At 33.1% G+C, this 23,149-nt stretch overlaps 2 protein-coding genes across 6 annotated transcripts; one reads left to right on the top strand and one right to left on the bottom strand.

Moving 5' to 3' along the window:
* Window positions 1–1,757: 1,757 nt before the first annotated feature.
* On the top strand, window positions 1,758–11,174 carry FER (tyrosine-protein kinase Fer). Of its 3 annotated transcripts, XM_018459000.1 has the most exons (15): window positions 1,758–2,309; window positions 2,835–3,008; window positions 3,129–3,225; window positions 4,088–4,283; window positions 4,503–4,640; window positions 4,723–4,932; window positions 5,041–5,224; window positions 6,726–6,890; window positions 7,734–7,970; window positions 8,109–8,285; window positions 8,463–8,676; window positions 8,821–8,973; window positions 9,095–9,217; window positions 9,297–9,419; window positions 10,816–11,174. In XM_018459000.1, exons 1-15 carry the CDS (start codon window positions 2,097–2,099, stop codon window positions 10,956–10,958), a joined length of 2,547 nt encoding a protein of 848 aa, XP_018314502.1. In that variant the 5' UTR covers window positions 1,758–2,096; the 3' UTR covers window positions 10,959–11,174. The 3 variants fall into 3 exon arrangements, with proteins under 3 accessions (XP_018314502.1, XP_018314503.1, XP_018314504.1); XM_018459001.1 differs by lacking the exon at window positions 6,726–6,890; XM_018459002.1 differs by lacking the exons at window positions 1,758–2,309; window positions 2,835–3,008; window positions 3,129–3,225 and adding an exon at window positions 4,424–4,434 and having other exon boundaries at window positions 4,237–4,283.
* eIF2Balpha (eukaryotic translation initiation factor 2B subunit alpha) lies at window positions 5,137–21,198 on the bottom strand. Of its 3 annotated transcripts, none has more exons than XM_018459009.1 (9): window positions 21,186–21,198; window positions 20,497–20,598; window positions 20,076–20,215; window positions 19,855–19,971; window positions 19,664–19,776; window positions 19,394–19,538; window positions 19,195–19,320; window positions 18,907–19,079; window positions 5,137–5,210 (listed from the first exon to the last, which is right to left on the bottom strand). In XM_018459009.1, the coding sequence occupies exons 1-8, from the start codon at window positions 21,196–21,198 to the stop codon at window positions 18,927–18,929; spliced, it is 909 nt and encodes a 302-aa protein (XP_018314511.1). In that variant the 3' UTR covers window positions 5,137–5,210; window positions 18,907–18,926. The 3 variants fall into 3 exon arrangements, with proteins under 3 accessions (XP_018314511.1, XP_018314512.1, XP_018314510.1); XM_018459010.1 differs by lacking the exon at window positions 5,137–5,210 and adding an exon at window positions 5,482–5,559; XM_018459008.1 differs by lacking the exon at window positions 5,137–5,210 and having other exon boundaries at window positions 18,753–19,079.
* Window positions 21,199–23,149: the final 1,951 nt, after the last annotated feature.

Genomic DNA, 23,149 nt, shown 5'->3' with positions numbered 1-23,149 from the left:
ACAGAACCAACGCTGCCTGCTGCATTTAATTTCTATAAGCATTGCACTTATAACCCAGAAAAGATCTTGCATTTTTTCTTGGTTATCTTTTCTATAGTAATAGTTTATTGTTATAGAAATTATTTTTTGAAATTATATTTTACATTCATATTTGTGGCACTAAAATTCGTAAATACAAGTGCCGGAACACGCGGCAGTCATAGCGCCATCAGGGGTGCGTTCCAAAACTGGACTATATCAACTCCGAGTATCTTTTATCCTTGTTCAACATTCAGTGAACACGGATAAAATGATACTTGAATCTTGAGTTGACAAAAGTCCAGTTTTGGAACGCACTCCAGTGAGTGATCCTTTTTTTCCCGCCTTTTCGGCCACAGGCGTGTGCAATGGTGTCATGGTGTGCAGACGTGTGAGGGTGCCATTACATGAGCGCGGAAACACGGAAACGTGCAACCAATAAGTAATCGGTAAAACGCGAAACTATAACAGCGGATCACTTCTGATTGGTTACGCGTTTCCGCGCTCATGTAATGGCACCCTGAGCCATGAAGTTAAGCACGAGCATAATAAATCCAAGGTAATCCTCTATTTTTTATGCAGCTTTTTCCGATGAGTACTGTAATATATCAAAATTTCAGTCAAATCAAAAATCCAAAAGTTCACGGATTGCACACTTGGGATGGAATGCCCCATACATATATATATGTATGTGTATGCATACCTGACATACTAGAGACATCACTATGATAACGCAGATACTGTAGAGACGTACTGGAGATATAGCGAAGACATACTCATACATCTCAGAATAACTACGGTATATCACTAGAAGCTCCCTGCGAAAGTCTACGGGATGAGAAATCGCAGACATAGTACATTCTGAAGAAATACTCTGTAAGTCACATACGCGTCTCAAATATCTTGACGACGTATTCAATGTCGTTCTAATGTCAGAACGTAGATGGCTGTCTGGAACAAAATTATTTAACAATGCACAAACATCATGTTCAAAAAAGTACTTCGTTAACAACTTTTTTTTGTGGGAATTACATATGACATATTCCGGAAAAACATTTATGTACAAACTCATGTCCACAGTTTATTTAAACAGAAAAATCCTTCATGGCAGTCATTTTCATAATAAATTATTGTTTTTATATTTTAACTCTTCTAAGCGTTCAAAATACGCGCGCAATCCCAGGACAAATTGCTATTGGTCGCTTCCTTCTCTCCTCTCACTACTGGAAGAGCACGTGCGCAATACTTCACCTAAGGTGCGTTCGGGAATCATTATTAGCGCTATTCTGTCATTGGCTGCGTTCAGTAGACTCAACAGTTTTGCAACCGTTTTATGATTGTCTGCTGAGATAGGACCATTCTTCTAGATCTAAAAGTATGATCCAATTAGCGCGAAGGAAACTTCCAACAGTTGCAAAACAAACGTTCTGCTGAACGCAGCCATTCTATCCTTGTTTTACGTCTAATAAACAACGAAGATAGAATGACAAAGTAGCGCTAATAGCGTCTTCCCGAACGCACCACTAGTATCCTACCATGGTATAGACTATGGCTGCGTTCAGCAGAACGTTTGTTTTGCAACTGTTGGAAGTTTCCTTCGCGCTAATTGGATCATACTTTTAGATCTAGAAGAATGGTCCTATCTCAGCAGACAATCATAAAACGGTTGCAAAACTGTTGAGTCTGCTGAACGCAGCCATTTGTGACATTACTACAGCAGAGCATACCTTGATCGACATCATCGTGCGATGTAGCCAATGGCGGTATTTTGCTAGTAAAAGTAAAATTTTTCTACAGCTTTTGGGAGACGTATAAATATAAATGTTGATCTCAGAGTTGCGCGGGGACGCGCCGGAGTAACGGCACGTCGTCGTTATTATCATCGTCATTGGCGGTGCTGATCATGTAACAATATCGGACACGTCGCCGTTCAACGCGCCAAGCCCACCTAAATTAAAAGTTAGGAATATTCGCCGATGTCACGTTCAGATATCCCATTTTAACGAAACAGTTAAAATGAGCCACCGTTGACCATCAGTACCACCACGTTGCTGTGATAGTTTACGATCCGCCGAGGGATGGGTTTCTCCACAAGTCTGCAGGGTCAGGCGTCGCATGAGGCGCTTTTAGCCCGTCAGGATGCTGAGATCAAGCTGTTGGAGACGATGCGAAGGTGCCTCACGACAAAGGTCAAGTCTGACCGAGAATACGCCTCTACCATTTCTTCTCTCACCATCCAAGGAAAGAAGATCGAGCGCAATGAGGATCTCGTTGGCAGTCTTATAGCACAGGTAGTTAAATCAACCAAATCTGTTGAACACGGATGTTTCGTTCATCAATATTATTAAATTGCCTGTCAGTTTAGAACTCTGTTGTACAAGACTAACAAATAATCGGCACGCAGTTTGCATTAATTAGAAATTGTAAAATTCACAAAAAAAAGATCTACTTTATCTGAATATAACCTTCTTCACTTATTTGTGTTGAACAGATAATTTTGTCAAGTTCGTGCTACTGAAATTCTCGGCAGAATACTAATGGAAATGTTACAAAATTTGTTAACCGAATATGATTGATTACTAAAACTGAGACATTTTATATGACTATTTACATGATTACAAAGTAATAAATTGATTTTCGCTGACAATTTCCTGTCAAACTATATTATATACAGATTCTGTTACTAGAATGCTTAATATATTTGTTGTTGATGCTAATCTTAATATTTTGCTTGAATTTGTTGGCAAATTGCTGGAATAATATGAACATTTCATTTAAAGTAGGTATATATAAAAAAAGTACTTATATTTTTGCAGAGTTGGAGAGATATAATGGACTCTATTGATCAAACAGCAAAATTGATCAAGCAACAGGCAGATTCTATTGAAAATATTGTTGTAGATCAGTTGAGTACATTGTACTCGGAAAGGAGGAGGGCCAGAAAGCTCTACCAAGAGGAACAGAATTGGCTGAATAATCAGTTTCAGCAGGTAAGTAAGATAATATATGTTATGATACGACGTCAAAGTTTAACATGGCAAATAATAAACAAATTAGATGAACCCTGATGTAATTATTATTTAAATTTTCTTTTATTTATTCATGTGAAGCTGACGGATGATATAACTAGGAAGAAAATGGAGTATCAGAAAAATTTGGAGATGTATAAATTAATGAGGTCAAGATTTGAAGAATATTATGTTAAGTGTAAGTGTGTTTTATGTATCGGATGGTTCAGAAAGTTGTATGATATTTATTAGCTCAAAATTATATACAGAACATATTTGTTGTGAAATTTTTAACTAACTGACGTGAAAAGTTTTTCCTGCATTTTAAAAAAATATCCTTATGAATTTTGTTACCAAGTTACACGCGAATTAAATAAAAGAGCATTCTTAATTTTGATTGCTCATAACTCTGTTAAAAATTATCATACCACAATAAAAAAATCAGATTCTTAAAGCTGAAACTCTGTTTTATCGAATAGTATAATTGCTGATTTTTTTAAGTGTAAAATCTATAAATTTGAGCTAAAAATGTGACATTACAGTCCTCATAATTATTGCTCAGTCAGGGTTGGCACAGATAAACCCAGTTTATAAAAACCCAAATACAAAAACCCAAGTACAAATTACAAAAACCCAGATGCATGTCAAATTTCATTATTTTGTATAATATTAATATACCTTCGCATTTTTAAACAAAAACTCAATAAACTAAAAAATATGCTCGTGTTTTTCACTTTTCTAACTGCTAATTTTGCTTAGCAATCTTGAGTTAGATCTTTTTATATATTTCAATTCATTTATGTTAGTTTAATTATAATTAAAAAAAGATACATTGGAAAGAAAGATGCAATATATTTTAAAAACATGAGGTCATATCACAAGTTGAACATAATACATTTAACATTACGAATAAAATTATATAAAATTGATAAATCTTTAACGTCATCTTATTGTCAAGTAAGTTTAACTACTTCGTCGTTGAATGGCGAGAAAAAACAGTCTTTTTCGAAAGTTTTCAAAAAAAATTAAAATTTAGTTAAAAAGCAATGCAATTTCTTTAGCTGGTAGAGGAGGCCGCAAGTTAGACGAAGTAAGAGAAAAGTATCAGAAGGCATGCAGAAAGCTTCATCTAACACACAACGAATACGTACTACTACTAGGTGCTGTGACAGAATGTGAACATGATTTAAGAACCTGTTATTTGCCAAGTTTGCTTCATCGGCAACAGGCTATTCACCAAGAATTCATAACTTCATGGTGAGTTTCGTTATATAAATTATCTTATATATGATAAATAGTACACTCTTAGCAAAGTTCTAACTTTTTTATCACTTTTTATCCTTGAATAATGAAAATCTTAATATTTCATCTTGATTTTTCTATTTGCATGCAACTAGAAATGGAGAAGGTAAAAACTTTATTAAAAATTAAGTTATTTTTTACACGTACAAAATACTTAATATTCGTTTCTTCTAGGAAAGGAATACTTCAGGATATTGTAAAGTATACAGATTTTACAACAGAGAAATTCCTAGAGATTCATATGAAAGTGCTAAAGGCAGTCGATAGTATTAAGCCTATCGAGGAGTATAAAGATTTTATTGGAAAGCATAAGTACATATGTAACATTATAATTATTTCTATACTTAAAAAATATATTTTAACACAAATATTGCAAATTGTAATGTTAATGTAGAACTAGGCCAGCATCTCCGATTAGATTTACATTTGATGAGAACCTTGTGGATGACACTTCAGGGAAATTATTGCCAAATAAACTGACTGTCGATAATTTGACTATAGATTGGTTGAGAAGTCGCCTCACAGAACTCGAAGGTTCCCTCAAAACTACGCAACAAAATCGACAAAGCTCGCAGTTCCCACAAGAAAATAATAGCGATTCTAGGTATAAATTTTTTTACCGCTAATATATAATGCATCAATACTAATGTTTTGTTACAACCAAGTTCGATATTTGCTCATGAATAAACTTTCAAACGTCGTGCACCATTAGGATTTTAGTCTTAGACTATTCTCGTGAAAGGGAAGAACTGAGATTACGTTGCCAGGAGAAAAAATTACAAAGACAAGTGGATGTCATTAGAGGCGCCCTCAATGAATTAGGCTGTGAAGAGTTACCTTCGGGTTGCGATCTTTCTATGGAAAGTTCTTTCACTGATTCACCTGCAATTAATAAAGTAAGTAGAATCTGAAAAGTAATTTCTTCCTTTTTTTGCTAACAAAGAAAAACTAAACATTTTATTAATTATAATTTAGTATTAAATTCCTGTAATCCTTGATATTAAAGAAGTAGTTCTCTTTTGACTTAAAAAAGAATGCCTTTTTCATGTTTTTTTTCTCAAAAAAATATATAAGCTACAAGAATCGAATTTATGTAAATGAAAGTACATATTTTTGACTACTAATAATATATTTTTATTTTATGTTTCACTGAAAAGTATTCTCTTTCTTCCTAGGCCTTACACGGCATACAGCATTTCACGGTACCAGAAATATCTTCAACTTGGTTAATCTAAAACAAAAAGAGTCATAAGTATTAAAAATTGTCCCTATTAGATGCTTTTTTCGATTTTTTTTTCAGAAAGTTGAAATTTTTATCGAAAATCGATTTTTTAAGTTTGAAAGTCCACCATTTTATTAAAAATAAAAATTTTTTTAATTTGCAAAATAAATGAAAAGAATATATGTTTCTTGACGACGGTCATCCAGCGCTATCCGAATCCTTTCTAGAGTAAAGTAAAGGACTTAGGACGCAACCCTGTGGCCTTTATATGTCCAAATGGTTTCATTATCTCCCCATATCTACAGGTTACTTGCCTAGATGAGATCGAGTTCTATACAAATGTAAGCGTGTTGGGTGGAATTTCCAGCTTAGCAAGTTTCTCTAATAAGATGTCGCAAAGGACGTTATCAAAGATAGACTTAGTATTCAGGAACTGTTGAGAAGCCTTTTCTAAACGCTACGAGAATCTGAAGAGAGGATCGCAAAATTGTTTGAGCAGGATTTTCCCTTTCTAAAGTCGTATTGCGACGGAAGGAGAAGATTGTGGAATTCCAACCACCAGCTAAATCTAGAGTAAACCATTCTCTTCATCATCTTATGACCATGGACAGGGGAAAAGGAGAAAATAACAAAATTTTAAAATCACATCCGATAGGAATTACAATTTTTAATATACTTTAAGACTCTTTGAATTTTTTGTTTTAGATGAATCAGGTTGGAGATATTTCTGGTACCATGAAATGCCATGCAAGACCTAGGAAAAATCAGGGTACTTTTAAATGAACATAAAATAAAAAATTGTGATTAATAGTAATTAATAGTAAAAAAATATGTACTTTCATTTACGTAAAATTCGATCCTTGTAGCTTATATATCTTTTCCAGAAAAAAAACATGAAAAAGGTATACTTTTTGAAGTTGAAAGAGTCCTATGCCTCCTTAGGAATGTTCTCAAAAAAAGATTTTTATAAAGGATGTTCCTAGAAATAAATTATTATAATCAAACCTCAATATCCACAAAAATTAAAAAATTACTTTGTAACTGTGACAATAATATATAAAAATATTATATTAATTACTCTCCCTCCCCCATTTAATATTATATATAAGTTGCCTGGAATTATAAGTTTTAGAATTATAAGTTTAAGAATTATAGTTAGATCTAGCCCTTTACAGAGAAATACAGTCGCAGACGGTCTATTCACACTAAGGAGAAATCAGCGGTTCATGACAATATTAAAATTACCCTTTAAATCCTTGCCGGCAATTAATGACTCGAAAAACGGAATAATTAGGGCAAATAGTGAAGGGCCTAAAGCAGATAAAAATAGTCCCCCGGTTGTATGTGTTACATTTTATTCGTGTGATATCTGAGTGCTCGTGTATTTTCTGCGTCCAATCGATAAGATGTTTGATATATCTTGTGTTACTATGTAAAACTCACATACAACACATCTGCCCCAGCTTTTGTATTGTAATAAATTCTTTTATTCTTATACTGCCACGCAGACGTAAGCAGTATCTATTTCTCCATATTGATATTCTTTTTATTACAAAAATTAGTGCAAGGTTCGCAAACAACTTCGTCCTGCTACCATATTTTTATATACAGAATTATGGTTTACATGATTTATCATAATTAAAAAATGTTGCATGAATAATGAGCATATCATCTAGAATATATTTTGTTAATGCTGAATTATGTTGTTATCCATGCTAAGCATGAAAATTTCACGCATGAAAATAAATATTTTTACATTAATATTTATACATTTATACAGAAATAAGTTATATAGAGCATATACAAGATGTTTCAGAAATAGGTGGCTAAACCTTGATATCGTATTCTACTCTTTCTCGTTACGGGTGATATCTATCCACGTAAAATTTCGAGCTAAAAAAAGAGCGTTTATATCTCGAAAAAAAAAAAGTTTCCGAACTTATGTTTATATGATCTTTTTTCATGTTTAAGGAGAGTTAGAATACCAAAGTTTAATCATCTGTTTCTGAAGCACTCTGTATGTGGTAGTGATTGAAATTGCAAAATATTATTTTGTCCCCAATATATTGCTTATTTGTTGTAACAACGATGAAACTCAAAATTGTTTTTAGTTGCTTGCAAAAAAGAACGGAAAAATAAAGGAAAAAAATAAATAACATACTTTCAAAAGAACATATTTTTAGGTACCATTACGTGGAATCTCTCATTTAACTAATAATCAAAAAAGTAACGGAAATGGCGGTCCTCTTATGGAGGAAGAATGGTTTCATGGGGTACTACCGAGAGAAGAAGTTGTAAGATTACTTGTCAATGAAGGGGACTTTTTAGTACGTGAAACAATGAGAAACGATGAGTGTCAAATAGTTTTATCTGTTTGCTGGGACGGGCACAAGCATTTTATTGTACAACTTACACAAGAGGTAAGAATAAATTCAATGGAATATATTAACGCTAATATACATAAATTTGTATAATATTAAAATTAGAAAGTTCAATTCTAATAGCTCAAAATTATTATTATTCGAAGGAACGGATTACATTAATGTATGTTATGGCAGGGACATTACAGATTCGAAGGACCCGCATTCCCATCCATTCAAGAATTAATCAGGCATCAATGGCTGTCTGGCTTGCCAGTGACCAGTCGATCTGGTGCTATTCTTAAGACGCCAATTTTGCGCGAGCGGTGGGAGCTTAATAACGATGATGTCATTCTTTTGGAGAAAATAGGTCGAGTGAGTAGGCTGACAATAGCTTTCCTGTATGTTTTATATGTCGCGATATGATGTCGACGATGTGATCGTAGGGTAATTTTGGAGACGTTTACAAGGCGCAACTCGAGTGAGTAGGCTGACAATAGCTTTCCTGCATGTTTTATATGCCGCGATATGATGTCGACGATGTGATCATAGGGAAATTTTGGAGACGTTTACAAGGCGCAATTGAAGACTTGTAAGACTGAGGTGGCTGTGAAGACATGCAAGGTAACGTTACCGGACGAGCAAAAACGCAAGTTTCTACAAGAGGGGAGAATATTGAAACAATATGATCACCCGAACATAGTTAAACTCATCGGTATCTGCGTTCAAAAACAACCGATCATGATCGTGATGGAACTGGTGCCCGGTAAGCCATCAGATCTCATTACGTTGCATTATGCTAATACCATTAACATCTCTAGCTCTCATGCTATCGTATTAAAATACGAAATTGAAAATCTACCGATGCAATATATGCTACGATAGTCTACATGCTAATCGTTAATTCTAGGTGGTTCGTTGCTCACGTATTTACGAAAGAATGCTAGTACAATAACACAACGGGAGCAACTGCGTATGTGTAAGGATGCTGCGGCTGGTATGAGTTACTTGGAATCCAAGTATTGCATCCATAGAGATTTAGCCGCTCGTAACTGCCTCGTAGGTAAGGTAGCTAAATAAATTAAATTTTAAGATGGGAAAGAATGGGAGAAGACACTAAATTTAAACTTGACGAGTTAAGCAATAATGGATAAAATATAATGTTGTATACTTTATTTCCTTAGGATATGAATGCATAGTCAAAATTTCTGACTTTGGAATGTCGAGAGAAGAAGAAGAATACATAGTTTCAGATGGTATGAAACAAATTCCCATTAAATGGACCGCACCAGAAGCTCTGAATTTCGGTAAATCATAAGTTTATGTTTTCATCATCTAATGTTAAACATTCTATTGTTACCACTAATACATTACGTCGTGTCTCAGGTAAATATACATCGCTTTGTGATGTTTGGAGTTACGGGATTTTGATATGGGAAATATTCTCCAAAGGCGGTAATCCATACAGCGGCATGTCCAATTCACAGGCACGCGAGAAAATAGATGCAGGTAAGAAAATGAATTATGACAATCGTCAACTGGACGATCGTACCGAAGTTAAAAAACCCAAACCCAAAAACGTTTTCGGTCAGGTCTGAGTCTTTGACGTATCAATCCATTAGCCTACATAATTTGGATCCGGTTATCGGTTTCGATCCGACAAAAATTACGGCCTGGTTATCGGTTTCGGTCCGATCCGAGTCTTTGACTTCGGAGAACATGAGTCAACGTATCTTGTTGTGATATTTAAATTAAGTGTCTATATTATACAGGGTGTATTAAGTACGCTGAAAGATTTTAAGGAATGATTTCTCACAAATTCAAAATGATAAACTTCATATGACTATATATTCGAAACGGCTTAGTTTTAAAAATACAGGGTGTCAAAATTGAATGAAAATTTTCGTTTTTTTTTTCAAAAGTTTCGAAAATCACTTGAATTGTTTTGTTCAATTTTCATATATATTTAAAGTTTTTTATTAAAATAATTTGAATAGTTTTCGAAATTTTTGGAAAAAACGAATTTTTCAATCATCTTTGACATCCTGTGTCTTTGAAACTAAATCGTTTCAGATATATGATCATATGAAGTTTTCGTCTTAAATTTGTGAAATGAAGAAATTACCTCTTGAAATCTTTTAGCATACTTATTGTTAGTATACACCTTGTATACAGGGCGTTTTATTTTGATTAACTATCTCAAATATCTCTTGACAGTACATTTTAGGAAAAAAATATTTCAAACAAAAGTTTTATGACGGGATTATCAACGGGGACATAAGAAAGTACCATTGGTTTGACTTTGGTAGGCGCTGTCAAGATCAAGGCAAGGTCATTTTGAATTTTTTAAATGGCCTTTTATTTTTCATTAAGTATCAAGGCCATTGAAGATCCTCTTATTTTCATTTTTACATAAAAATGAAAATAAGAGGAAAAACCTTCAAGTTTTTGGTCTTGATAAATGTTACTAAGGTCAGGAAACTGAACAACTCAAGAGGTTGTAGCCATCGATCGGACATCTTGGCTAATACTAATGCTGGCGGTACTGTAACTTTCAAGTCTTATAATTCGAAAAGCACTTAATGAAAAAAAATTTTATTATGTTTTGAAAAGCTCTCGAGGTAAGAGTTACGAGAATATATAATGAAAAATGGGAGATTCCATTTAAAAAATTCAAAGTGACCTTGTCTTGATTTCGACAATGCCACCCAAAGTCACACCAATAATACCTTCTTATGTTTTCCTTAAAGTCATAAAACTTTTTATGTAAAACATTTTTCCCTAAAATATACTGTTCAAGAGATATTTGAGATGGTCAACTGAAATGGTACACCTTGTATACTTACATTTGTTTTGCGATTAATGTATTCTGCACCAATTTACGCACACATTGATTGTGCATCAGGGTATCGAATGCCAGCTCCGGATGGAACACCTGAAGAGATCTATCGATTAATGCTGCGATGCTGGGATTACGAACCAGAGAAACGGCCACATTTCGATCAAATATTCACCGTGGTCGAGACATTAACGCAAGCATATTTATAAGTACTATGTTAGGACTATTTTATGGCCAATAAGCTTAAATTGGTCATGAAAACGCCATAATAACAATTATATATATACATATATATATATATACAGGGTGAGTCATTTAAGACCAACCACCCGAACAACATCCACAATTTTGGAGATAGGAAAAAATGTTTCAGATGAAAGTGGAACGATTTCAGGGGAAACAGACGTGTTTTGGTCATGTTGCCTTTCTTCTAGGTAAAGACGCCAAAAAGATGAAGGTCACGTCGATTTTTTTTTTAATAGAATTGTATAATTTTTTTTATCTAATATGATTCTTCTAATTATTCCGCATATAAAAATATAATGGTAGAGATATCAAAAAACCAATAGTTTACGATATATTTTATACTTTATTGTGATACATATTGACATAAAATGTTAAATAATTCGTAAACTGTTAATTTTTTGTTAATCGCGCGTACCTTTATACTTTTATGAGCAGAATAATGAGATGAATCAATTCATGGAAGGAAAACATAGTTGCTTTAAAAAAATATGTATGCACACAAAATGGATAATTTTTTAAATAAGCAACTATGTGTTTTCTTTCCACCAATTGATTCATCTCATTATTCTGTTAATAAAAGTATAAAGGTACAATATTTGGGCTGGCCTTAAGTGACTCACCCTGTATATACCTTGGCGGAAAAAAAATTTTTACGAAAAAGTACATAGAAAAACTACATAGAAAATCTTAGAAATTCTTAATTTTTCGTAGATATACGTAGTGAGACGTAGAGTGGCGTTGTTTGAGGGCGGAGAATTTCTAGGTTTTTCAAAGAAACAATGTCGCTCTACGTCCCACTACGAATATCTATGAAAAACTAATAATTTTTAAGACATCTCAATTTATGTAATTTTTCGTAAAACTTTTCTGCCAGAGTAGCTTCGAAAAAATATGAAATGCTCACAACCAAACCGTATTTTATTCTATAAATACAATGTGTCAAGGAAAAATGTGATTGATTCGCATTAAAAAGATATTCTAGATCCGATTTTTTTCATTTCTGATTAACTTGTGGTTAAGTTTAGTCTGATGTTTTATCCAATGGGTTTCGTCTATGATGATGTCATGAATGAAACTCATTGAACATCAGATTAAATTTAACCACAAATTAACAAGATAATAAAAAATTGGGCCTTAAGGATGCTGGAGTGGCCAAATTGTCGGGACTTTGCAGATCGATATAAATCTCCGGATTTGCTGAACGAAATAAAAAATCCTTTCATAGGATTAAAGTGGACGCAAAATTTGGTAATGCTGCAATAGACTTTATACTCAAAACTAACTAAAATCGAAACAAAAGTTAAAAGTTTACATTTTTCCAACTCGTAGAGCCTCTGTCACCTGACATAGATGTTTCCTTAATACAAAAGTTTTATAGCTCGTATGGACCAAATGATAGTGCAGCACTAAGCATGTTACATGCACAAACAATACTGAGTTTATGAAATTAAGATTAAAAGTTTAAAAAGAAAGCTTTATATCGATCTGCAAATAACGTGTATACGAACGCTGGAAGACTCGGAATGGTAAACAAAGCAATAATCGTGTCTAGCAGTAGGTGTTTGATCTTGTGAAATGGCGTTGCAATATGTTAGATAAGGACAGATGAATGTGTTTGAGTGACACACAACAATATATAATAAGAAATGAATGAAAGATGTCACTACTACCGAATTTGGAATTAAAAAACATTAAAAATGTTAATTTCATCGGTAATACAGACGACTCCAGCATTCTCTTAATATATTAGATTCTGAAGGAGAAACCCGTTTACCTACAAACTGATTGCTGACACCATTTGCCTACATCACATTTGCCGATAGTTGTTTGCCTACATATATTGTTGCGCATAAATATAAAATTAAGAAAAAGGGCACGTTTGCACACACGACATCATTACACACAAACTGCATTGCACATAATATTATTGCCTACAAGCTCTTTTGCGCGCACATAAAATTAAGGATATTTGGTACACTGGCTTCATGCGAAATTTGATAAAAATTATGCTTTATGACTACATGTAGATACAACATTTTATATATTAAATCTTCGCCTTAGTAAATAAATGATTCTATACAATATACTTCTTCTATGGCGCAACATCTCAAGGCGGGACAGGGCCTACTTCTTATGAGGTTTCCAAAACAAAGGAAACGTCCAACTCCCAGCCTGGGCGATCCATGTATATATCCACTATTATATGAGACCTACAGTTTTAATGCATGTAATTATTGCATGTAATTACAGCATCATTTTTATCAAGTTTCGCAGTGAAGCCCGTATTCCAAAATTATCCTTTATATGTGCGCAAAAGTGCTAGTAGGTAATCTATCTGTAGACAATAATATGTATGCAATGCAATTTATATGCAATAGTGTCGTGTGTGAAAATGTGCCTTTTCTTTTAATTTTACATTTGTGCGCAATAGTGTATGTAGGCAATTGAGCTGTAGGCAATAATTTTTGTGCGCAAATGGTGCTGTAGGCAATTAATTTGTAAGCGAACGGGATCTTCCCAATTCTGATACATTAAATGAAAGGAATCTTAACACTTTCGCAGCCGATAATTTTACCATTTTTTTTTTAACTAGAAGCAGAATACAATAAACTTTAATCTAGCTGATTGCCGCAAAGTTCTGTTACATATCAAAATAGGAAAAAATCTATAAAATTTGCTTTAAAATATTGTATTTAACTATAACTTTTTGAAATCGAAGGAATCTACTTGTTACAAATCCAAACAGAGAAATGTCAAATTTTGAATACGAGAAATGTTAAAGATTTTTGAATTTATTATATCCATATATATAATATATTTTTAATGAACATTTTTAATCAAACATTTGAACATGAAAGTAAAATTAATTAAATATTTTTACAATAAAAAATTGTACACTTTTATATATGAATACAATAATATTTATTTAATATTTATTTCAAATATTAAAAGAAACGACAAATAAAACGAATCACACGCGGTTATGTTAAAACGCAGAAATAAATTTAGTAGATAGGAGATTTAGTCATATACGTATAATACTTTATTGTTTCGGCTCATTTTTCGAGTCATTTTCAAATAATAATGTTTTAAAAATGTGCCTCGATTATGAGGAGAGGAATATTTATTTCTTGTGCAATATTTTTCAAAGCAATTGTCTTTTTGTTTGATTTTCAAGTTAAAATTATTATTAGTTTAAAACTCATTTTGATTAATTTAAAGTTACAATACAAAAAGACGTATTATTGTATCAGTGGCAACCAACTACAATTTCTAAAAGGACAATACTACATTAATGACTATGAATGTGTTAATCAACGATGAGTTACAGAAAATTTAGTTATTACAAACAAAGGTATTTTAAGGTATTTTTTTTAAGCAAATAAGATAGAATAATAAAAAAACAAGAAAACAATGGATGATTTATCAGAACATGGTATATGCAGAAAACAAAAAAGGAAAACAATTATTTTTAATTATTCTGTTATGCTTTTTCTTGATATGCTGTGTTTAAATACATATACATATGTATATATCAGTATAAAACATATATACGTCATTGTAAAATCATGTCAATGTGAATGCCATCGCTTATATTTTTTATTCGTAATGTTTTATTATAAGAGGGATCCGATAGCGCGCATTGTTAATTAATCAAATTTAAAATAAAATATTCTCATTGGTAAAACAGTGAAAAATTACTAGGCACTAGCCGATGTGAGTGGATGTGTACCAATGAGTCCCTCTCTTTAACTATTATATTTTATAAATTATTATATTTCTCCGTCCATATACACAATTCAATTTATGATTAATAATACTGTTAGCTCTCTCTCTCTCTTCCTCACACACGCGCGCGCACATGCACACATATACACACATAGGGTGAGTCAGTTGGAGTTGCCGCACACTTTCCGTAACAATAGCCTTCGGAAGTACCGTAAAAATTAAGGATTATTTATACCAAGCCGTAATCTATGACAATTGATCAATCACAGTCGATTATTTCTTAGAGAGAATCACAATCGTCGGTATTCGATAATGCATGATTTAAAAAAAAAATTGAAACGATCTTTATATCTCCTAAGCGTCTCCACTTAGGAAATGATATTCACCATTGCATGATGATGACCTCCTCAATAACAAACAATTTTACTTCAAACATTTCTTCTCATCCTCAAAATTTGGGTATTACTTAAGTGATCGGTCTTAAATGATTCACCTTCTGCGTGTGCGTGTGAATAGATTACATATGTTTGAACATATGTTTTGAACTTGAATACATGTTTGTATTCACACATGATTATGACATAGCATATGGACTTTATTTATTCAATTCTTTCGTCATCTGTGTTTTCTTTAATATTTTGTAGTGTTTTTCGGATGTATATATAATGACCATACGTACATTAAATTGTATAGTAAAAGGTATTCAAACGTACATTAAAAGGTATTCAAACGTATCTTATATTTATGTATTTATTATAAATTTGTCATTTTTCATTAAAATTAAAAATACAGTGGAAACATATTTATAATTTTCGATATGAAAGATTTCCAGCATATTTAAAGGGATTCTACAGGGTGTTTCAGACTCGACGCACTATCTGTTAATGGCAGATTCCTGAAATCATTTTGAGACGAAAATTCTAATACCAAATGTTTAGGTGTTTTCCTCTCCCCCGGTTGTGACATCCCCGCCTTCACCTCTTCCCCGTTCTCCTTCCCTTAACGCAGAATTCATTTCATCCGTCCTAATCCAGCGAATTTTTTCCTGACATTTCCCTCCTCCAGCACAATCTCCCTAACTTCCTCTCCCTCTTTTTCTCGTCCTTTCTCTTCCGCTGATTCTACCATGTCGAACGTAGAACTCCTAGTTGAACTTCTCCCATCGCGACCCCTACTTACTTTTATCACCAATCCTTAAATTCACGCGTTTTGGCATTTCGTTCTACAGTACAACGCAAAATGTCAACCACCTCTACACGCACAAACTTTAGGCGACACGATCCTAATTTTAAATACTTATAATTAAAAAACTTATAGTCTTGACATTTCGATATGAGTATTTTCGTCTCAAAATGATAGGAATCTGCGTGGGATGATGTAGTAGTGTGCAATGATACACAAACCGTATGTAAATGCTATTGAATCGGTAAAACAGACGACTTTAAAATCCTCAAGGGGATTCTGACAATGGGAATTATTGACAATATACTGATTCGAATTAACTTTACAGAATTAAAAACTCTCTCTTTTATAATTAAAGTACATACGCACAAGAATAAATCGCGGGCTATTATTTTCTTAAGCTTAACCCTTCGTGGTCTTTCTGGGTCAAAATGACCCGAGCATCATTTTTCACGCTAGATGAAAGATGAACTTTCTGGCGTCGGAAGGGCTCGTACCTGCCATCGACTGAAAGTTTGAAGCTTCAACTATCGATAGAGATGCTTAGCTTTTTAATCGGACCGTTAGTGTGCGTTTAGCAGCCATTCGTGCAAAACGTGTTTTGAAGTGTGATCATGAAGAGTTAAGAAAAATATTTAAAAAACTATCTATATATGTGTCAGTAATTTTTATTTCTTTTTATTTTTAAGCTTAAGCTGAGTATTCTGCAATTTATTTTCGTGTTTATTTTAAACATATAAAAGGTTTTCAATTCTGTAAAGTCAATTAAAAGAAAATAGAAACCTGTAATGTCAATAAATTTCGTTATTCCAGCATCCCGTTAAAAATATATAGGAAATATTAAAGTCTATAGAAGGTATATATATATATATATATATATTTAAGCAATATATATAGCTGCATATTTCGTATCGTATATCCATTTAATTAATATTTGCATGGAATCTCGTTAAATAAAAACACGCGAAATGTCACGAAAAAACTAATATCACTGATTTTAAAAAATATTTTAGTCTTATATAAACCATTAGGAGAGAAAAGGTATAATTAAGAATCTTTATAGTATAATATTTTAATTATAAGAGTTTCTTATTTCTCTAATGAAAGAGAAAAGAGCGAGGAAAGGGGGAGAGAAACGAAATTTTATATTTATAAATTATACGTAATAATTATATGTAATATATAATCGTGATAAAAATGATATGTAAATGCATGTATCCATTTGTAGTTTATGTGTATAAAATTTAAAAAGTTAACTTCATTTAACGCTCAAAGTTAATGATCCAAGATTCTTGTAATTTAGACATTCTGTTTCTTACAATGTTTTGTTCAAACGACATCAATGTATAACATTGCACACAATTACAAGAGGTCTTTATGTGTATAGATTACATAAGATTCCGTTGAGTACATTTTAATGTGTTATAACATAATGTAATCTTCATATAGACACAATTTATTACTTGTTATCTTTTACGTGCAATTATGTGAAAGACATTTATGTTGTTTCTATATATAAAATACTCAGTGGTATTGTTGTGTAATACATAAATAAAGACAAATTTTTATCTTTCACTGTCAAATTGCTCGTTTTTACTTAATACTAACAAAAATACATTAAAATATTTTAAAATTCTATCTAAAAGTCCATAAAAATAGAAGTGTCTAATTTGGAACCATTGGTTGGACCGGAAAAAGCGTTTTTATATTTTCCATTATAGTTCAACACAGGTGAGAGATACTTCAAAAACGTATAAATTTTTTAGATGATATGATTTGGTAACTTTAAATGCTTATAGTTCAAAAACTATTATAGTTTCAAAATTTTAGTATTAGAATTTTCGTCTTAAAATAATCTCCTCTTAAACATTGTTCCAATCTTTTCGGGCGATATATATCTATACATATAGTACTGGTGAAAAGTTTGGACGCACCTGTATAAAATGGTTGTAATGGCCCTTCTCACTAATTTAAACAATAACAATTTGGATTGATTGGAGTAGCCCTACTTATGTAAAATGATCACCTCTTTTTAGGATTGATTTGAGTCCTTAGAGCCAACCTAAATATCAGAATCCGTACATGAAATTATATTAAAAATTTCATTGAGAAAAATGCCTGATGAAAACGGACAAAAATTTTGATTATATCAATCAAAGTTCCAGTTATCACAACTAAACTCTAGTAGATTTAACCAGAAAATTCTGATTCGTCCATTTTCAACAAGAATTTCAGATATTTTTCTGAGTGTGTATTTTAATGTCGGATTTTTGTAGTATGTTTTTCACAGGTCTTACTATCTTACCTTGTTTATGTTATCTCTGGTATCTATGTGTGATGGAAAGTATAATCAAGGACTGATTTATCTAAGAAATTTGCGACTCTCTGATCCAACGCTTATGTTTGTACTGATCAGTCAGTAACTTGTGATAAAAAGTCTATTTTCTGTGGATGAACTAGTGTATTTTTAGAACTTTTAGAATTTAATAAAGTGAGATAGGTATATGTTCGATAAAAGCAAGAGAGTTCTAGTGCAATCTAGTATAAGAATAAAACAAACCTTTTAAATTCTTGCTTGAAAGCTTTACAAGAAATGTGAACACAAAAGTACTTTTTCTATATTTACATTACACGTTATCCTCGAATATTATATTTTAGACATCATTAAGCATACTACTGCCATTATGCAAACTCGTTTTTATTGAATAAATAGAGAAACTCGCGTGGTATCCAAACTTTTGACTGGTACTGTATGCATGCATGCATACACAACACACGCGCGCGCGCGCGCACACACACACACACACACACACACACACACACACACACACACACACACACACACACACACACACACACACACACATATTTTTTTTACAAAAACGTACAACAGACGTTTCCACCTTTACACTTTTGACAGACAAAATTTTCGCATACTGACTTAAACACTATTGTCCTTACTTACATTATATTGTGATTCGTAGAATTTAGAAAACTCACCACTCAGAAAATTCTCCAAATTACAAGTATAATTTTATGAGTTCATCACTAACAGCTGATGGTGTTAGAATTCCCAAGTCCGTGAACAACAGACTGATATAGTGAGGTGGAGTATAATCTACTAAGGGATGCTCCTTTTTCAAATTCTTGGTTAACAGTACACTGTACGTATACTACAACAAGCAATAATAATGCATTTTATGGATTATTACAAAAAAGATTCCTTTACATTGTTCCTATACAAAAGTTATAACTGGTTCGAAATCAATGTATACAAATATAATTTACCTTAAATTCATTAGGTAAATCTATTTGATTCAAAGGATAGATTCTCGAAAATTTGAAACTTTCTGTCAGTACATAAAATGGTTTCTTCACCTCTTTTGCACATATAGCCATTGTATATGTACCTATCTGTAAAAGAGAATTGGAAAAAATACATATATAAATTACAAGAATTATACATTTTCATTGAATGGTCATATACCTTATTAATTACACCACCGCTTTCTGCAACACCTTCCGCTCCAACCATCACCATATCTACGTGTTCCATCACATATCCCACTGCAGAGTCTAGTATCACTGTACACGATATTCCCAACTTTGTTAAACTCTGGCACATCTCTTCTCTGTTTGAAGGAAAAAGATAAAATTAAAAAAAGGAAAAAGAAAAAGATAAGAACACAAATTAAAGTTGATAATCATAGGAATCACACAAAAGATATGTATTTTATTATTTAGGAACTTCACATACCCATTATTGTCAGGTGATGTGGATGTGACATATACTTCAAATATTTTATTATTTGCAGCAGCTTCCTTCATTGCTTGCAGCACTACTCTTGATTTTGAATGCGTGAGTATGGTCTGATAAAATAACACAGTAAAAGTCAGAAAATAATGGAAATATCTCATATATCTTAAATAATTTATGCCTGTCCTTACCGAGCCATCAGTAATAAAGTGTGCTGCAACCTTGGCTACTTTTCCTCGAGCTGCAACTAATTTTTCATAGAATACTTTTCCTCTTTCCAACATGATCCCTTTACATTCTGCGATTGACTAATAAAAAAAATTAACACATCAATAAGTTATCATTTAAAGATTAAACTTTAAGAAATTTGTTCTCAGAATATAAAACAAAATCTAAACGTTAGTGTTCTTACGGGTGTATCCAATGTCGCTAATGTGATAAAACGGAGAAACAATTCACTTCCCGAAGCAATTGCAGTGACCGGAGTTTCTGTGGAACGCATAGCATCAATTGCATGTTGTAAGCAAATCCGAAGCTCCTGAATTGTTTCTGCTATAAAAGCAAAGAGAGCAAATGAGAGACAACTTTGTGTACGCACATTTTGGACATTACAATGAAATATTAAAAAATATAATGCATGCACACACACACACACATAAACACAAAACATTATATTTTTTAAATATTTTATTGTAATGTTCAAGAAATTCACTCAACACGAATGTATACAATAAAAGATCAATATGTATGCGTTTATATTAAATGATAATCTTAAAATATATATGTATACATTTTATATCAAGATATATAAGTATACTTCTGGCAATACTTACATTTAGAATGTTTTAATACTTTCAATAAGGTACGAATGGCAGCCATGCCAGCAGAAACATCTTTATCATTTTTTATAATGCTGTTGAAGTATTGACATATTTCTGTGAAAGTTTGTCAAACGATTATTTTTAGATTCTCACTCGACAAGACTACTACTTAATACCTTCCATTACAATCCTAGTGGAAATATTTTAGCAATTATTTATTTTAGTTGCCTTACTTTCAATACTGATAAAATTAAGCTTTTTGATACGTTCTTACAAAATAAGCGAGAGAATCTGATGGAAAAAGTATCTATAATGTTAAACAAAGATGAAATGATTATTATGTTAAGTGTTTCTTGTTGAAAAGCTTCCTTTGTCAACAAGTATGTACATACTTCATTTCGCACATTTTTTCTATCAATGTGCATGTTCACATCACAATATTTCATTAGTATGATAGATATCTTTACCTAAAAGATTGACAAACCTTGTCAGATTCAACAATTAATATCTCACTTTCTGGTAAAGCGACACTTTTTACAGCCAGATTTTTTTGCTTCGTGCAAAAACGCGAACGAGCATGATTTTATTAAATTAGGGACGACTTAGATAATTTGAATAATTATCAAATTCTTCAAAATATAAGAACTTTTTTCACTAGGAGATGTAAGGAGATATAAAAGTACAACACCGATTTCATGTACCTTCTTTGTCCATTATGATCTGTATTTTGAGTGTAAATGGCCGTGACAATTGGTGACGATATATTAACGAAACAGATGCAAGTTCACTTTATATTTAGTATTAATATACAAGATATTGCATAAAATACCACGTGCTATCAACACCGAAACTCGAAACACCTGACTGAAACCTGACGACAGTGACAACTGAACTGAACTGAGCCACTGATCCAAGGTTATGTTCAGATTCCTATCCAGTTATCATTCCATCCTTGTTGTTTATGGAACGTTAAACAAGGACGATTCGACACTTAGGAGCACGTGGAAATCCGAACCAATGACTACGTTTACACGATTCGATTTACGCCGAAGTTATAACATCGATGTTACGAAATTGGCCAATCACAGTCATTCCATTCTTCAGAAGAATAGCTATGATTGGTTAGTTTCATTACATCGAGTAAATCGGGCCGTATAAGGCCGGAATCAGACTACGCATTGAAGATTGAAATTGAACATTGAAAAATTCAAATTTGACCAATCGAAACGAAAGGAGCTAAAATTTCTTTGTCCTTATTGGTCAAATTTCAATCTTCAATCTTAAACCTTAATCTTCAATGCGTAGTCTGATTCCGGTCTTAAAGCCCGGATCTACAATAGGTGTTTTAAGTCTTAAGCCATAAAAGATGGAACAATCGGCTCTTAACGGTGCAAAAGGGGTCATATACCAGTAGGCCTATTCTGTAACTTTTGACGATAATTCGGTATCGTTATATTGTCGTTGCGCAGCCTTTTCACCATGTAAAATACCTGCGCAACGACATCTCTAGCTAGTAAAATTGTCGTTAAAAAGTTACAGAATAGACCTACAGGGCCTCCAATCTCCCCTCTTGTTTTAGCGTTACCATCGTTAGTAGCGCCGCCGCTGTATGACACCCGGAAATACGGAACTAATATTCAATATGGCCGCTATATGTATATAGGTTGTCATGGCATATTATATCAGGCATATATAGGGTGTCTCTGATCACTCGTATCGTACCTTTTTCAGATCGGTTCGAACCTGGGAGACCAGCCGAACCACCCTATAAGTCGTAATAGTAGGACGAATTTTTCAAGCGTGTTAACCCAGATAGCAACGTGTCTATCTTGTTGGCATGTTGCTTGCTAAGTATGCATTGCTAAGCATGTGTTGCTACCAGAATTGCAGCAACTGAGTCCTCATTTGTTGGCAACTTGATGCATTCATGATATAACTTTGAGTAGCAACTTGCCAGCAGTTTGCCGATAACTTTAAAATCGTCATCATCAAAATTCGCACTACTGCCATCATATTGCCATAATAATATGCAGCATCATGCAATGCTTTCATATTGCCAACAACACAAGATAACATTGATGCAGCTATCTTGCTGTTAAACTGCTGGCAATACATATACGCATTGTTGCCTGCATGTTGCTACAATGTCGATACATTCGAAATCGTTGAAGACAAATCTATGGCAAATTGCCAACGTCATAAGCAATCACAGATTTGTGTGATTTTGCTGAGACACGCTTTGCTATCTCGGAATTGGCTGCAAGAGGATCTTGGACCTCTTTGTCCTATAGTCAATCAACAGGCTTGAAAAATTTGTCGTACGACAAAAAACGGACGCACGTAATATTGGCCTTAAGCTGATTCTACATTGATCGCATCGCAGCGTCGCAAGCGTGTCGCAAGCGTTATGGTCCAATCAGAGTCGAGCTAGCTTGACGTTGATTGGACTGCAACGCTTGCGACGTTGCGATGCGACTAATGTAGAACCAGCTTTATGAACGGAGCAAGCATCAAGCAGCGGAGCAGCAACCAACCAGCAAGGCGTATTATTTACGCCACCGTAAATATCCCCTCACTGATTGGTTGCTGCTCCACTGTTTGAAGCTTGCGGCGTCCAGTGTAAATTAGGCATTATGCTGGATTCACCCTGCATCCGATTTTCGTC

The sequence above is a fragment of the Mycetomoellerius zeteki genome, unplaced genomic scaffold, assembly GCF_001594055.1.
Source record: "Mycetomoellerius zeteki isolate Tzet28-1 unplaced genomic scaffold, Tzet1.0 scaffold79, whole genome shotgun sequence".
Classification (NCBI taxonomy): Eukaryota; Metazoa; Arthropoda; class Insecta; order Hymenoptera; family Formicidae; genus Mycetomoellerius; species Mycetomoellerius zeteki.
This window is presented reverse-complemented; position numbering and strand designations above follow the sequence as displayed.